Here is a 17,243-nt window from a genome sequence, read left to right on the forward strand (position 1 = left end):
TGTGTATGTGTGTGTGTGTGAAGGGTCATTCTATATATATGATTTTGTGTTCTGTTTTTAATTTTATCGTGAACATTTTCTCACATCATTTAAAAAGTCTTTATCAATACTGACTGCTTTATCTAATATTTTTTATCACTGTACCATAATTTGCTGCTTAATCATTATGTGAGTACTTAGTTATCAGGTTACCTTAACAGTAAATATCTAAATAAAAAGGTAAGGCTAGGAAAGAGTTCTGCTTAGTTATATTTCTTAGCATCTTCAGCTTAGCTTATTTTTCTTCCAGTGACTAAATTGAGCACACTCTGCATTATGAGAGTTTTCAGACACTTTCCAAGCCTTCTCTAATTTCCCTCTTCCCTTCCCATTTGATTTGCTTCAGCGGGAAGAGAGGCAGAACATGTCTCCTCACCTTGGGGAGAGTCTTCTCCAGAAGAAATCCGCTTTGGGAGTCTTACCTACAGTGATCCCCGTGAGCGAGAACGTGATCAGCATGATAAAAATAAAAGGTAACAACCTTCCCCGGTGAGAGCTGCAATTTTCATAACGCTTAGATTCCCCAAAGTCAAGACTCTTGCTGTAAGAAAGCTATGTTAAGTTCATTTGGTATTGAGCTTGGTTTTTTTAAAGGAACTGACAGGAAATCTTTTGAGTTTTATCCAGGCTTCTGGACCCCGCCAATACCCAGCAATTTGATGACTTTAAGAAATGCTATGGAGAAATCCTCTATCGCTGGGGTCTGAGAGAGAAACGAGCTGAGGTGCTGAAGTTTGTCTCCTGTCCTCCTGATCCTCACAAAGGGATTGGTGAATACGAATTTCTTTCTTTTCCTGTCACTATCTGAAAGGTCCTATCATTTATTTTGTCCCTGAATGTAAGACTTGGAGTGAAGTCTTTTAGCTTCTCACTTAGAGGCAGAAATTTCTGAAGCATTTTGAGTCTGTTCTCACCTTCCGAAAATCCTTGTATTTCATGACAAGAGTACATTTCTCTTCTAAGTGGAAGTCGTTTTATATACGGTACTCAGATACTGATTTGAAGGAGGGGTACTCATTCATATATTCAGCTAAGACGTACCGAGCTCCTGTGAGGCAGAGTACTCGCACATTCCTTCCCCTCATGGAACTCACAGACTAGTGGGGGAGGAAAATTAAATAACCGTAGGTTGTGATCAACGATGTTGGCGCAGGGAGAGCAGGAAGGGAGCATTCCAGGTGATGTCTGGCCGTGTACGGGGAAGGCCTTTCTGAGGGGCTGAGGTGGAGGGATGAGAAGCCATCTACAGAGAGCAGCACCCATTAAACTAGTGAAGGAAGGCTAGTGGGTAGAACACAGTGAGCAAAAAGGGTACCAGATTAGATTGTAGGGTAATTAGGAACTTGCCAGTCATGGTTCAGAATTGGGATTGTATTCTGAGTCCAGTGGTAAGCTTCAAAGGGTATTAAGAGGTAAGTGACATGCTCTGGTTTCTATTTTAAGAGAATCACTGGCTGTTATATGAAAGAAGGTTTGGAGGAGGGTGAGGTAGAAGTTTGAAGACTGTTAGAGTAGTCAGAGGGAGATCGACGGCCTAGTCTCAGGTGATGTCAGTGGAGGTAGAGAGAGGGGGTAGATTCAAACTACTTTTTAGAGGTAGACTCCACATATAATGATAATAAATTGGATGTGGGATTGAGGGGAAGGGACAAAGCTTAGATGATTCCTGGGTTTCTAGCTTGGGCACCTGGGTAGGTGGTGGCACCATATTCTAAGATAGAAGAGGCTGAAAGAATATTAAGAGGTCTGTTTGGGATAGCTGGAGATGTGTATGAGCTGCCAGACTGTAAAGTCATGTAGGCGGCCAAATGGAATCTGGAGCTCAAAGGGTGGCCTGGGGCGAGAACTAGCAATTTTGAGAATCTTTAGCATGTAGGTGGTGCTGGAGCTGTGAGAATGGGTACATTGACCTGGGACCTGGGGTGGGAAGGAAGAGTACAGGGAGAGCACGAGCTCACCCATTCCGGGTCTTGAGAGAAGCTTGTATCTGCAGACTCAGAAGGAGACACCAGTGAGTTCTGAGGAAAAGCGAGAGTGTGATCTGAAAGGAGCTAAGAGAAGAGTTTTAAAGGGTGACGTGGAAGACCGCCAGAGAGGGTAGTCTGAACACACATTGATTTCCTCTCTCACCCAGAGCCCCCCCTCCCCAAAGCGTCTATCCAGAGCTTTCCTGAAAAGGCATAATCGTGCAAAGAGAATCATGTTGTTGATAGCATTTGGGACCAGGGAGGCAGATAGCTTAGTAGTAGCTGATTTTACGGGGCCTAAACTGACAGGCAGAAAAACAGTACCACACCAGTACCACATGTGACAGAACCCCCACCCTGCTCCAGCCCCCACCCCTCCCCTGGCCGCCCCTGATGGCTCAGGATTCAGTGATGCTTGGCACCTCTGGAAGTGGCACAAAGGTGAGACTAAACACAGGAGTATTGTTTGATGGCTTTTTTAGGGTCCCCAGGTCCCTGCTCCTAGTTTGCAGAGCAGGTTATGAGCCTGCCTATATCACAACAGAAAATCTGGAATTTTCGTTCTCCAGAGAAGGCAAACAGCTTTCTAGCTTGAAAGGGCCCATGAAGCACCTAGTGTAGTGAGTGAAGAAAGACCCGGGATAGAGAGAGTACCCTGGGAGCTTCCAGAGAGAGAGAGAACAGGTCTCATACAGAGGATAAGGAATATGGGCAGCACCACGCTTCTCAGGAACGGTGAACCAGATACTGGGAAGGAGAGGACAATGCAGCAGTGCCTTTGGAAGTCTCCAGAAGATGATTTCTAACCTAGAATCCTGCCCCAAATGATCAGTCACGTGTAAAAGTAAACCTTCAGTCTATCCAGGAAGGCAGGGAGTCGGGATGATGGTAAAGGGAGATCCACATGGCAGACTGAGAGACAGACCCATCCAGGTTGGAGCTTTAAGAGTGCTGTCTCCAGGAGAGAAAGTTAGAAAAATAGCTAGTGGATTTCAGTGTCCAGTGTATTTATAGAGATTCAGGTATTTGAGAGAGGGTTTGCAAGTGAATTATGATAAAGTAAGCAAACAAAAACAAGACGGTTACTAAGAAAATCTAAGCGTGCAAGAAGGAAAAGTGGTCATGGTACATGGCTTGGCTTGAATAATGTTCACCTGGATAGATGATGTGAAAACAGAACGCTGATCTAACCAAGTTAATAGTGGAACGGTGTGGGGGAGATGAGGGATGGGGTATGTGTGTGGCTAGGGGGATTGGGGAGTGAAAGAAGCTTCCACAGGAAAGTTGAGATAATGCTTAAATGGGGAAATTAAGAATTAGCTTTGTACAGGGGTGTTTGGAGATAGAAGGTAGAAACAAAAGGTTAAGTGAGTTGGAAGGATTTCCTCCTGGGAGTGGTGGGCGAAGGGAGTGGAAGGGAATGCTGATTTTGTTAATCAGACATAAAACATTATTTGACTCTTTTAAGTTGTATGTATGTTCAATTAAAAAACCCAAACAAGGCGCCTGGCTGGCTCAGTCGGTGGGGCATGTGACTTTGGATCTTAGGGTTGTGAGTTCGAGCCTCATGTTAGGTGTAGAGATTACTTAAAATCTTAAACAAACAAACCAGAGTAATACAGAGATTTAGATATCAAATAACAAGGATTGTTTTAATATGGATTATTTTGGTGTATGTACTTCAGGAAATGCAAAGGTGCAAAATGTTATTTGGGCAATGTATTTTTCAGAGCATGTAAGTGCATAAAAGTGTATGAAAGTGTAATGAAGGCCTGGAGCAACTTGTGATTTAGAATTAGTTTTCAGGAAAATATATGAATCACAGAGGTAGGTAACTGATACATTGCACTCTTACTGACATCTGTTATTATAAGCATCCTGCCAAGTTCTGTTGGCCATACAAGGAAACACAAGGAGTGGTTTGGGGGGGGGGGTGTCAAAAAGTCTATAATCCAATCAGAGAAGTAAAACAGGAACTCATGGAGACTTAACTGGTCCTGAAGAATGAATAGTGAGTCCTAATATCGTCACAAACGGTATTGTAGGATTTTAAAGGGGAGGGATTATGAAAGATAGACTCAGACAAAAGCATTACGTATTTTCTTTTTTTTTTTTTTTTAAGATTTTATTTATTTATTTGAGACAGAGAGAATGAGAGACAGAGAGCATGAGAGGGAGGAGGGTCAGAGGGAGAAGCAGACTCCCTGCCAAGCAGGGAGCCCGATGCGGGACTCGATCCTGGGGACTCCAGGATCATGACCTGAGCCGAAGGCAGTCGCTTAACCAACTGAGCCACCCAGGCGCCCACATTACGTATTTTCATCTTCATTATTTATTACTTTGGAAGAAGTGGACTTGTCAAATCTAGCAAACAGCAGATATTGAGAGAAAACTACTCCAGGGTTACCACAGCTACAGTTAGTCTCCAAATTGCTGGAAAACCAGCAGTTTCCTCTCGGACTCATCACATGTGCAAGGGTCATCCCATATCAGCAGCAAATTTTAGGGATAAAATTGTGTTCATTTAAGGGGTTAGATTTATAGAAAGGGCTCGAGGCTTCATTTATTTTGAGGAGGTAGTCAAGCAATTTTCTGCTTCCGTTTATTTAATGTCTTATTTATTTGGCTGGTTTTATTTACATTTGTGTAACTGATGGTGATTCATACACACAGCTCTTTTGTACGCAGGACCATATGGCACTAAGCCTTTGGAGTTGGCTTCTGCCTGGGGGTTTCATAAAGCCTTAGGAGTCATAATCTGATCATTTATGTGCCAGACGTATTTTTTATTGTCCTTATTGGTTTGTCCATTGGGAGCCAGGAATGATTCATGTTGCCTCTGCCGGGTTTCACCTGCAAAGCCTATACCTGTGGGCATACGCTTCCTTCCCTGAGATTCCCCAAGTTTGTCAGTGTTCCTATAAAAGACACCTTGACAGCTTGTGATTTCACACAAACTCTACATCCTTTTGTATCTCCACGTGTGGCGAAAGTTATTCTGTACACCAGCGTGGCCCAAACGTGTGCCTGTCCTTCTCAACTAATGGCCATTCCATTATATAGAACAATAAGAGGCAAGAGAGAAATATTAAAATTACACTTAGGGACTTAGTGTTTTGTATTCCCTATCTTTGTGAATTTATATCCACCTAGAAATTGGCCACATCCCCTCAAATGATTCATTAATTAACTAAAGGAAATATTAGTTCAACATCTTAAAGTTAATAACGATTTTAGGGATTACATTTAAGCTGACATAGTATGGAGAAACACAGTTCCTAATGGCATATTGAGTTTTTCAGGGAGAGGACGTTTTAATAATTTTACCCAGATAGATCTGGAGAATAATTAGGTTTACATTTACAGTTATCTCAAATGTCAAAGAACAATTATGAAGACATAATTCAATTTATTGAATGTACAGTTTTTACAATGTCATCATTTTAAAGGTTGAAGCTTGTCCAACCAATAAAACAGTAAAGGAAATTTAAGAAATTTAAACTAACTAGGCTTTTCACGAGATTATAAACCATAAACATTACCTAACATAAAAAGTTGTGCATAAAGGGACAAGACATGGCTATTTTTCACCAAACTTATCAAACCAATTTAATTTGTCTCAGGATTTACCTAAACTAGGACTGTCATAAAATTTTTCCTTACTTACCATGTATTTTAAAAGTCTTTATTGGTACATTTTTGTGACTGCCATTTGTCCTGAGGCAGAGGAACTGGCTCAGGTACAGGAAAGTAGCCTTCCTCTGTTGTAGGAGGCGGAAGAAGAGGAGCAAGTAGGGAAATCTAAAGGTTTGGTGGCTGGAGATGGAGGCTTCTCTTGTCTCAGGGAAGAGGGGAGGCCAGCAGGTGAGAGAGGGGAGCAGGGGTGTGCAGGAGTGCGTGGGCTGTGGTGGAAGCAAGAAGCGCCATCGGGAAAATGGCGGAGCAGCCGCTCTGCAGCCCTGGGAGCTGGTTGTCGTGTATTTAGTGAGAAGCACCTCTCGCCGGGGCGCCTTCCCCCAGGAGTGCCGGGGGCAGATGTGGAGTAGGCACCTGATAGCGTTCATCCGGCCTGGAGGTTCTGCTCGTTAGTGCCATGGAGGGAGAGTTGGGGAGACTTGCACAAAAGTAATGATAATGTTGGTCCAGGTCACTCAGGCTGGCCTCGGGAGACTGTCGCCAGAAAGGGTGAAGGCAGTATGTGACGGGCGAGGCCCTGGGAGGCCAGGTGTGCAGAGGGTTGGGGGTGGGGTCTGAAGGCACCAGGGATGGTGCCAAGAACTGGGGTCAAGAGAAGAGTGAGAACCAAGAACAGAAGTCCTGAGGGGACGGGGGTTGGGGGATGTTTCCAGAGTGCCCCAGGTGAGGGCAGAGAAGAGGCAGGGATGGTGAAGCCAGGTGGCATTTCCTCAGGGGGAGAGGTGGCGGTCTTCAGGCAGTAATGGGGCGCGGTTCAGCCCCTCCTGCCCCACTGCTCGTCGGGGCTCCAGACCCAAGCCTTTGCCCCAGAGGCCAGCAGAGGCGGCAGGCTGCAGGCAGGGCCAGGTGCCGACGGCACCGTCGGAGGAGAGCGTGAGGCCATGGCAAGATGTGTTCCTGCGGCGGCATGCTGGAAGCTGGGCAGGGGACACGGGGGAGTGACGCAGGCCGCCCGGACTCAGGGTTGTGCCTGAGGTGCGCCAGGATGTGCTTGCGGGTGTGGGGTTAGCCCTCGGCGTCTCTTCCGGGGAGCTGGGGACCAGGCGGTCCTGACCGCAGGGTCCTGACCTGGTGCATCTTGTGCCACTTGGTCACTGGTGTACAGGTAGGGAAGACACTGTGACACTGATCAGCTTTGCTAGGTGTCACTGAGTCCTTCAGTTCTGTCAACAAACAGCTGGTGGCCACCTCTATGAGCCAGGCCCCTGCAGCCATTGGCCTAGGCGAGGATGAGGCGGAGCCGTCACCTGGGCTTTTCACCCCAGGCCTCCCAACAGCCGGGCACCGCCTGCCCTGTCCCCCTGCACACAGCCTGCAGTGACAGCGGTGTGTCTTTGTAAGACTTAGGGAGATTGTGGAAGAAGGGCCTCTGCTGTTTAAAAAGAGAGAATCATGTTGTAATAGAATCCCTGCAGACTCCTAAGATGAAGACCTCATTCTCACCGTGCCCAGGTTCCTTGTGCAGAACTAACGCTCCGTGTGTCTTGTTTGGCCCTCTCCAACCGCCTGCAGAGTTTGGCGTGTACTGTAGCCACTGCCGGAACGAGGTCCGTGGCGCGCAGTGTGCCGTCTGCAAAGGCTTCACGTTCCAGTGTGCCATCTGCCACGTGGCCGTACGCGGGTCGTCCAATTTCTGCCTGACCTGCGGGCATGGTGGGCACACCAGCCACATGATGGAGTGGTTTCGGACCCAGGAGGTGTGTCCCACCGGGTGTGGATGTCACTGCCTGCTTGAAAGCACATTCTGAACTCACAGACCATGGGAGTTGTCGCAGATCCCACAGGATTCCATACGTGTTGGATGACAAGGTCTCCCACCAGGAGGGAGGCTCCAGAAAGCCATTCTTGAATAGACTGGAACGTGTTCCCCTCAAAGACTGCCACCGCACCAGCTGTTGATGAGCTTTTGCTTCTCTTCTTTTTGGCTCTTGATGGCGTGGATGTCACCGGAGAGGAGGAGGGCAGACGTGCAGAGCCACGTAGCCAGGTGGAAATCTTCTTGAAGAAAAGCACCTGCCTCCAGAGCCGTATTTACCTTCAAGGTGTTAACCTTAAACCACTGAACAGCATCCTTTCTGATGCCATTTCAGACCAAGGTCGGATACAAAGGACAGTCTCCTGAGCCGAAGGACAATGGACGTTAACTTAGTTGATAAGTAGGTCTATGATATAAGTTGGTACATTTAAATGAACTGATGGATAGTGGCCTTTTAAAAATGATATTTAAAGTATAAATACATGATGTACTTAAGGACTCTAAAGATGTATCTTATGTTTTTTATTTCTCTTCAAGCTGCTGTCCCTTGGCTAATAAAAGTCAGGTAATTGTTTGGGAAAAAAAAAAGAGAAGGTTGAACAGTGTTTTAGTGAAATTGTTTTTATTCTCTTTCTAACTGAAGTTAACTCTTTGGGATAGGACCAGAGTCACTGCTCAGATTTTCACAGGAAATGCTGATTTACTCTTGTCATCTGATGGGAGAAAATAGAATTTGATATTTTAAGTTTCTTTCCAACTCCAGGAGTCTTTTTTTTTTTTTAAGATTTATTTACCTTAGAGCGTGAGGCAGGGTGGGTGGGGAGGAGGAAGAGGGAGAGAGAATCTTTTTTTTTTTTTTAAAGATTTTATTTATTCATAAGAGACAGAGAGAGAGAGAGGCAGAGGGAGAAGCAGGCTCCCTGCTGAGCAGGGAGCCCGATGCGGGACTTGATTCCAGGACCCTGGGATCACGACCTGAGCTGAAGGCAGACGCTTACCATCTGAGCCACCCAGGCACCCAGAGGGAGAGAGAATCTTAAGCAGACTCTGCGCTGAGTGCAGAGCCTGATGTGGGGCTCAATCCCATGACCCTGAGATCATGACCTGAGCCGAAACCAAGAGTTGGATGTTCAACTGGCTGCACCCCCCAGGCCCCCCAACACTAAGAGTCTTTTAATCATTTCATTTAGCAAAAGGAAAATGAGATGGCTTCACAGCATGATATTTGAGTCTCCCATGCTACTGCGCAGGTTGGTTGAGTTCTGGTAAGTTCCTTCCACTCTTCATTTGGGCTCCCTAACAGACTTTCCATTTTTTGTTTATCTGCATTCCAAGTGGCTGTGATTCAGATGCCCACCTGTTTTATTCTTCAGAATGATTTTCAACTCTTCAATATTATATGTGCCAGGAACGAGAAATCTTTTTGATATTTCTACTGGAATATGTTTTTGTTCCTTAGAATTTCATAATTCCAAATTGATTAACTTAAGAAATAGAAGTACATGTCTCAAAATGTGTTATATATCACTGTTTTAAACTACAGGTCAGGACCCAGTAATGGGTTGTGAAATCGATTTAGTATATAAAAACCAGCATTACAGAAATGAAATAGAGTGGTGAATATCATTTTGTGTAACCTGTTTATGAGTGTATATGCACAGACTTGCATACATGTATAATGGATCACAATGTAAATTCATTTCTTACTGAGGATTGTGGGGTCAAGACCCATCCATTACCTACGAGTGACTCATTTTAGACCTAAAGACACCTGCAGACTCCAAGGGAATGGAGAAACATTTGTCATGCAAATGAATGTCAAAAGAAAGAAGTAGCAATACTTATATTGGACAAACTAGACTTTAAAACAAAGATTGTAACAAGAGACAAAGAAGGGCACTATATGGGACGCCTGGGTGGCTCAGTTGGTTGAGCGACTGACTCTTGATTTCGGCTCACATCATGATCTCAGGGTTGAGCCCTGCATCGGGCTCCATGCTGAGCATGATGTCCACTTGGGATTCTCTCTTTCCATCTCCCTCTCCCCTTCCCCCTCCTCCCTTCTCTCAAATAAATAAATCTCAAAAAAAAAAAAAAAAGAAGGGCATGGGGCGCCTGGGTGGCTCAATTGGTTAAGTGTCTGCTTTCAGCTCAGGTCATGATCCCAGGGCCCTGAGACCGAGCCCCGCATCGGGCTCCCTGCTCAGCGGGGAGCCTGCTTCTCCCTCTGCCTGCCACTCTATCTGTGCTCTCTATCTCTCTGTCAAATAAATAAATAAAATCTTAAAAAAAAAGGCACTACATAATAACAGGGGACAATCCAACAAGATGGTATAACAATTGTAAATATGTATACACCTAACATGGGAGCACTCAGATACATAAAACAGTAATAACAAACAAAGGAACTAATCTATGATGATAATACAATAATAGTAGGGGACTTTAACACCCCTGCTATATCAGTGAGGACAGGTGACCTAAACAGAAAATCAACAAGGAAACAATGGCTTAGTAACACACTGGACCAGATGGACTTAACAGATATATTCAGAACATTTCATCCTGAAACAACAGAATGCACATTCCTTTCAAGTGCACATGGGACATTCTCCAGAATAGATCACATATGAGGCCACAAAACAGGCCTCAACAAATACAAGAAGATTGAAATCATACCATGCATCTTTTCTGACCACAGAACTATGAAACGAGAAGTCAACCACAAGAAAAATATCTGCAAAGACCAAAAATACATGGAGGTTAAATAAGATGCTACTAAACAATGGATGGGTCCACCAGGAAATTAAAGAAGAAATTAAAAAAATACATGAAAACACATGAAAATGAAAACACACTTGCCCAAAACTTTTGGGATGCAGCAAAAGTGGTCCTAAGAGGGAAATATATAGCAATACAGGCCTATCTCAAGGACCAAGAAAAATCTTAAATAAACAACCTAACCTTACAACTAAACAAGCTAGAAAACAACCTAAAACAAGGCCTAAAGCCAGCAGAAGGAAGGAAACAGATTAGAGCAGAAATGATATAGAAACTAAAAAAAAAAAAAAAACAACAAAAAAAAAACGGATTGATGAAACCAGGAGCCTGGTTCTTTGAAAAAATTAATAAAAAAGGGGCGCCTGGGTGGCTCAGTCGTTAAGTGTCTGCCTTTGGCTCAGGTCATGATCTCAGGGTCCTGGGATCGAGCCCCGCATCCGGCTCCCTGCTCTGCAGGAAGCCTGCTTCTCCCTTTCCCACTCCCCCTGCTTGTGTTCCCTCTCTCGCTGTGTCTCTCTCTCTGTCAAATAAATAAATAAAATCTTAAAAAAAAGAAAAAGTTAATAAAATTGATAAACCTCTAGCCAGACTTACCAAAAAGAAAAAAGAAAGGACCCAAATAAATAAAATCAAAATTAGAAAGGAGAAAGAACAACGAATACCACAGAAGTACAATTAGAAGAGAATATTATGAAAAGCTGTATGCCAACACATTGGACAACCAACAAGAAATGGGTAAATTCCTAGAAACATATAAATTACCAAAACTGTAACAGGAAGAAAAAGAAAACAGACTGATAACTAGCAAAGAAATTGAATCAGTAATCAAAAAACTCCAGCAAACAAAAGTCCTGGACCAAGTGGCTTCACAGGCAAATTCTACCAAACATTTAAAGAAGAGTTAATACCTACTCCTCAAAGTATTCCAAAAAATAGAAAAGGAAGAAAAATTTCCAAATTCATTCAATGAGGACAGCATTATCCTGATCCCAAAACTAGATAAAGACACCACTAAAAAAGAGAACTACAGGCCAATATTCCTGATGAATATAGATGCAAAAATTCTCAATAAAATACTAGCAAACCAAATCCAACAATACATTTAAAAAATCATTCACCACCACAATCAAGTGAGATTTATTCATGGCTTGCGAGAGTGGTTCAGTATTTGCATATCAATGTGATATACCACACTAATAAAGTCTAAGAACCATGTGATCATTTCAGTAGATGCAGAAAAAGCATTTGACATAGTACAACATCCATTCATGATAAAAACCCTCAATAAAGTTAATTTTGAGGGATCATACCTCAAAATTATAAACAGGTAAAGGCCATATATGAAAAACCCACAATTAGGGGCGCCTGGGTGGCTCAGTTGGTTAAGCGACTGCCTTCGGCTCAGGTCATGATCCTGGAGTCCCGGGATCGAGTCCCACATCGGGCTCCCTGCTCAGCGGGGGGTCTGCTTCCCCCCCCCTCTGCCCTCTTCCCTCTCGTGCTCTCTGTCTCTCATTCTCTCTCTCAAATAAATAAAATCTTAAAAAAAAAAAATAGAAATTGCAAAAAAAAAAAAAACAACCCACAATTAATATCCTAAATGGGGGGAAACCGAGAGCTTCTCCTCTATGGTCAGGAAAAGACAGGGATGTCCACTCTCACCACTTTTATTCAACATAGTACTAGAAGTCCCAGTGACAGCAATCAGACAACAAAAATAAAAGGCATCCAAATCAACAAGAAGTAAAATTTTCACTATTCGCAGATGCCGTGATACTATATATAGATAACCCTAAAGACCCCACAAAAAAACCTGCTAGAACTGATAAATGAATTCAGTAGTCTCAGGATACAAAATCAACATATAGAAATCTGTTGCATTTCTATACACCAGCAATGAAGCAGCAGAAAGCAAAATTAAGGAATCGATCCCATTTATAATTACACCAAAAACAAAAAGATACCTGGGAATATACCTAATCAACGAGGTGAAATACCTGTACTCTGAAGACAATAAAATACTGATGAAAGAAATTCAAGACACTCTTTCTCGTGGCACCTCAGAGGTGGTAGGTTGCTTCAGGATGAAGCTGAACATCTCTTTCCTAGCTTCTGGCTGCAAGAAACTCATTGAAGTGGATGATGAACGCAAACTTCATACATTTTATGAGAAGTGTATGGCCACAGAAGTTGCTGCTGATGCTCTGGGTGAAGAATGAAAGGGTTATGTGGTCCAAATCAATGGTGACAGTGACAAACAAGTCTTCCCCATGAAACAGGGTGTCCTGACCCATGGCCGCGTCTGCCTGCTGCTGATTAAGGAGCATTCCTGCTACAGACCAAGGAGGACTGGAGAAAGAAGGGGCAAATCTGTTTGGGGTTGCATTGTGGATGCCAATCTCAGTGTTCTCAACTTGGTCATTGTAGAAAAAAGGGGAGAAGGGTATTCCTGGACTCACTGATAACTACTGTGCCTCGTTGCCTGGGACCCAGGAGAGCCAGCAGAATCCGCAAACTTTCAGTCTCTCTAAAGAAGATGATGTCCACAAGTATGTTATGAGAAAGCCCCTCAACAAAGAAGGTAAGAAACCTAGAACCAAAGAGCACAAGATTCAGCATCTTGTTACTCCACATGTCCTCCCACACAAACATCAGCATATTGCTTTGAAGAAACAGCATACTAAGAAAAATAAGGAAGAGGCTGCAGAATATGCTAACCGTTTGGCCAAGCGAATGAAGGAGGCCAAGGAAAAAATCCTAGGAATAGACTGCCAAGAGACAGAGGCTGTCCTCTCTGAGAGCTTCTACCTCTAAGTCTGAGTCCAGTCAAAAATGAGATTTTTTAAGAGTAACAAATAAATGGGACATCAAAAAAAAAAAAAAAAAAGAAAGAAAAGAAAAAAATTCAAGATGATGCAAAGAAATGGACAGGTATGGATTAGAATATTGTTAAAATGTCTATACTACTCAAAGCCATCTACACATTTAATGCAATCCCTATCAAAATACCAATAGCATTCTTCACAGAGCTAGAACAAACAATCCTAAAACTTGTATGGGACCCTAAATAGCCAAAGCAGTCTTGAAAAAGAAAAGCGAAGCTGGAGGCATCACAATTCCTTCAAGTTATATCACAAATCTGTAGTAATCAAGACAGTATGGTACAGGCACAAAAATAGACACATAGATCAATGGAACAGAATAGAAAATCCGGAAATGAGCCCACAGTTATAGAGGCAATTAATCTTCTACAAAGCAGGAAAGAATATGCAATGGGAGAAAGATAGTCTCTTCAACAAAGGGTTGGGGAAAACTGGACCCCTTTCTTTTTTCCTTTTTTAAAGATTTTATTTATTTGGGAGAGAGAGAGACCGAGAGAGAACACAAGCAGGGGGAGTGGGAGGCAGGGGAAGAAGCAGACTCCCCACTGAGCAGGGAGCCCCCTGTGGGGCTCAATCCCAGTACCCTGAGATCATGACCTGAGCCAAAAGCACACATTTAACTGACTGAGCCACGCAGATGCCCTCTTTTTTTTTTTTTTTTTTGAGATTGTATTTATTTATTTGAGACAGAGAGAAAGAAGCACAAGTGGGGGGTGGGTAGGAGTAGAGGGAGAAGGAGAAACAGACTCACCGCTGAACAGGGAGCCTGACACAGGGCTCTATTGCAGGACCCTGAGATCATGATCTGAGCTGAAGGCAGATGCTTAACAGACTGAGCCACCTAGGTGCCCCTGGACCACTTTCTCACGCCATACACAAATATAAATTCAAAATGGATTAAAGACCTAAATGTGAGACCTGAAACTAGAAGAAAACACAGGCAGTAATTTCTTTGACATTGGCCATCGCAACTTCTTTCTAGATATGTCCCCTGAGGCCAGGGAAACAAAAGCAAAAATAAACTATTGAGATTACATCAAAATTAAAAGCTTCTGTACAGTGAACAAAACCATCTAACAAAACTAGAAGACAACCTATGGAATGGGAGAAGATATTTGCAAATGACTTATCTGATAAAGGGTTAGTATCCAAAATATATAAAGAGCTTATAAAACTCACTCCCCAGGGGCACCTGGGTGGCTCAGTCAGTTAAGCGTCCAAATCTTGATCTCCGCTCAGGTCTTACTTTCACGGTTGTGAGTTCAAGCCCCTCATTGTGCCCAGCATGGAGTCTACTAAGAAAACAAAACAAAACTCAACACCCCAAAAGTGAATAATCCAATTAAAAATGGACAGAAGGCATGAATAGACATTTTTCCAAAGAAGACATACAGTTGGCCAACAGACACATGAAAAGATGCTCAACACCTCTTAACATCAGGGAAATGCAAATCAAAACTACAATGAGATATTATCACCTTACATCTGTCAGAATGGCTGAAATTGACCACAGAAGAATCAACAGGTGTTGTCAAGAATGTGGAGAAAGAGGAACCCTCTTGCACTGTTGGTAGGAATGCAAACTGGTGCAGCCACGTGAAAACAGTATGGAGGTTCCTCAAAACATTAAATATAGAACTACCCTACAATACAGCAATTGTACTACTAGGTATTTACCCAAAGAATACAAAAATACTTATTCAGAGGGATACATGCACCCCAATGTTTATAGCAGCATTATCTACAATAGCCAAATTATGGAAACAGCCCAAGTATCCATTGATTGATGAATGGATAAAGATCTGGTATATATATTTAATGGAATATTACTCAGCCAAAGAAAAGAATGAAATCTTGCCATCTGCAATGACATGGGTAGAGCTAGAGAGTATTATGATAAGCAAAATAAATCAGTGAGAGAAAGACAAATGCCATATGATCTTATTCATATGTGGAATTTAAGAAACAAAACCAACAAGCAAAGGGGGAAAAAAAAACGAGAGAGAGATAGAGGCACATCAAGAAATAGACCCTTAACTATAGAGAACAAGCTGATGGTTACCAGAGGGGAGGTGGGATGGGGATGAGTTACACAGGTGATGGGTATTAAGGAGTGCACTTGTCATGATGAGCACCAGGTGATGTATGGAAGTGTTGAATAAAAAAAAAAGTGGAATAGACTTGAACTCTTAGAAAAAAATAAAAATTGAAGTATAGTTGACAAACATTACATTAGTTTCTTTTTTTTTTTTTAAAGATTTTCTTTATTTATTTGACAGAGACACAGTGAGAGAGGGAACACAAGCAGGGGGAGTGGGAGAGGGAGAAGCAGGCTCCTGCTGAGGGGGCAGCCCGATGTGGGGCTCGATCCCAGGACCCTGGGACCATGACCTGAGCCGAAGGCAGACGCTTAACGACTGAGCCACCCAGGTGCCCCCATTACATTAGTTTCAAGTGTACAACATAGTGATTCGACAACTCTATATGTTACGCTATGCTCAGCACCAGTGTAGCTGCCATCTGTCATCCTACAGGCTACTACAATACCAGTGACTATATTCCCAAGCCTATGCCTTTTATCTCCATGGCTTACTCATGCAGTAACTGAAAACCCTGTACCTCCCACTCCCCTTCACCCATTTTGCCCAAGTCTCCACCCCTCCACTTCTTTTATTTTTTTTTTTAAGATTTTCTTTATTTATTTGAGAGAGAATGAGAGAGAGAGCACATGAGAGGGGGGAGGGTCAGAGGGAGGAGCAGACTCCCTGCAGAGCAGGGAGCCCGATGTGGGACTCGGTCCCAGGACTCCAGGATCATGACCTGAGCCGAAGGCAGTCGCTTAACCAACTGAGCCACCCAGGCGCCCTCCACCCCTCCACTTCTAATAACAATCAACATGTTCTCTGTATTTATGGGTCTGTTTCTGCTTTTTTTTTTATTCTTATGTTTTGTTTTCAAAATTCCTTATATCATATGGTATTTATCACATCTTCTTTATCCATTCATCTATGGGTGGACCCTTGGTATTGTATATAATAAATCTTCCATGTCTTGGCTATTGTAAATAATGCTGCATAAACATGTATCTTTTCAAGTTAACATTTTTGTTTTCTTTGGGTAAATACTGAGTAGTGGAATTACTGAATCATACGGTATTTCTATTTTTAATATTTTGGGGGAACCTCCGTACTGTTTTCCACAGTGGCTGTACCAATTTACATTCCCACCAACAGTGCATGAGGATTCCTTTTCCTCCACACCCTCACCAACGTATTTCTTGTCTTTTTGATTCTAGTCATTCTAACAGGTGTAAGGGGATATCTCATAGTAGTTTTGATTTGTATTTCTCTGATGATTAGTAATGTTGAGCATCTTTTCATGTGTCTGCTGGCCATCTGTATGTCTCCTTTAGAAAAATGTCTATTCAGGTATTCTGCCCATTTTAATTTCGATTATTTGTGGTTTTTTGGTGTTGAGTTGTATATGTCTTTATATATTTTGGATATTAACCCCTTATCAGATACATCATTTGCAGATTTCTTCTCCCATTTCATAGGTTACCTTTTCATTTTGTTGAGAATTTCCTTTGCTGTGCAAAAGATTTTTATCTGATGTAGTCCCAGTAGTTTATTTTTGTCTTTGTTTCCCTTGCCTCAGGAGACATATCTAGAAAAATGTTGTGACAGCCAATATCAAATAAATTATTGCCTATGTTTTCTTCTAGGAGTTTTATAGTTTCATGTCCTACATTTAGGTCTGTAAACCATTTTTAGTTTACTTTTTGTGTGTGGTGTAAAAAAGTTAATCAGTCCACTTTTATCACTATTTTTATTTTTCAGTTAATCTTTTTAAGCCGTTGATCCATTTTTGCAAATTGGAGATATGCTACATACTAGTAATAGTGAGAATGCAAATTTAATAGACAGCATACTCATTTGATAGACAAGATGAAATGGCCAACAGTCTTTATATGCACATATGTGCAGTCTTTGAGGATATCAAGAACATACTAATTAAGAAATGAGATGTTTATTAAAATTGTAGTTAGCATTATATGTCAAATTTGAGGAAACATATATACACACCAAATTATCTTTTTCCCTTCGAGGGCTTGACATGCAG

General features: G+C 42.5%; 1 protein-coding gene and 1 pseudogene across 4 annotated transcripts in view; both read left to right on the forward strand.

The window, feature by feature from the left end:
- Window positions 1–8,055, forward strand: part of WDR59 (WD repeat domain 59) — an 84,573-nt gene extending 76,518 nt beyond the window's left edge. For 2 of the 4 annotated variants that reach the window (XM_035024782.1, XM_035024780.1), the window contains 3 exons: window positions 386–512; window positions 667–809; window positions 7,215–8,055. In XM_035024782.1, coding sequence (XP_034880673.1) covers window positions 386–512; window positions 667–809; window positions 7,215–7,450 — 506 coding nt within the window. In that variant the 3' untranslated portion in view covers window positions 7,451–8,055. Of the gene's footprint in view, window positions 1–385; window positions 513–666; window positions 810–7,154 lie in introns of all 4 variants that reach the window. The other 2 variants (XM_035024779.1, XM_035024781.1) reach the window with 1 other exon arrangement.
- A 3,937-nt stretch (window positions 8,056–11,992) lies between these two features.
- LOC118023856 lies at window positions 11,993–13,113 on the forward strand (annotated as a pseudogene).
- Window positions 13,114–17,243: the final 4,130 nt, after the last annotated feature.

This window comes from Mirounga leonina, unplaced genomic scaffold (genome assembly GCF_011800145.1).
Source record: "Mirounga leonina isolate KUSES-001 unplaced genomic scaffold, KU_Mleo_1.0 Mir_180, whole genome shotgun sequence".
Lineage (NCBI taxonomy): Eukaryota > Metazoa > Chordata > Mammalia > Carnivora > Phocidae > Mirounga > Mirounga leonina.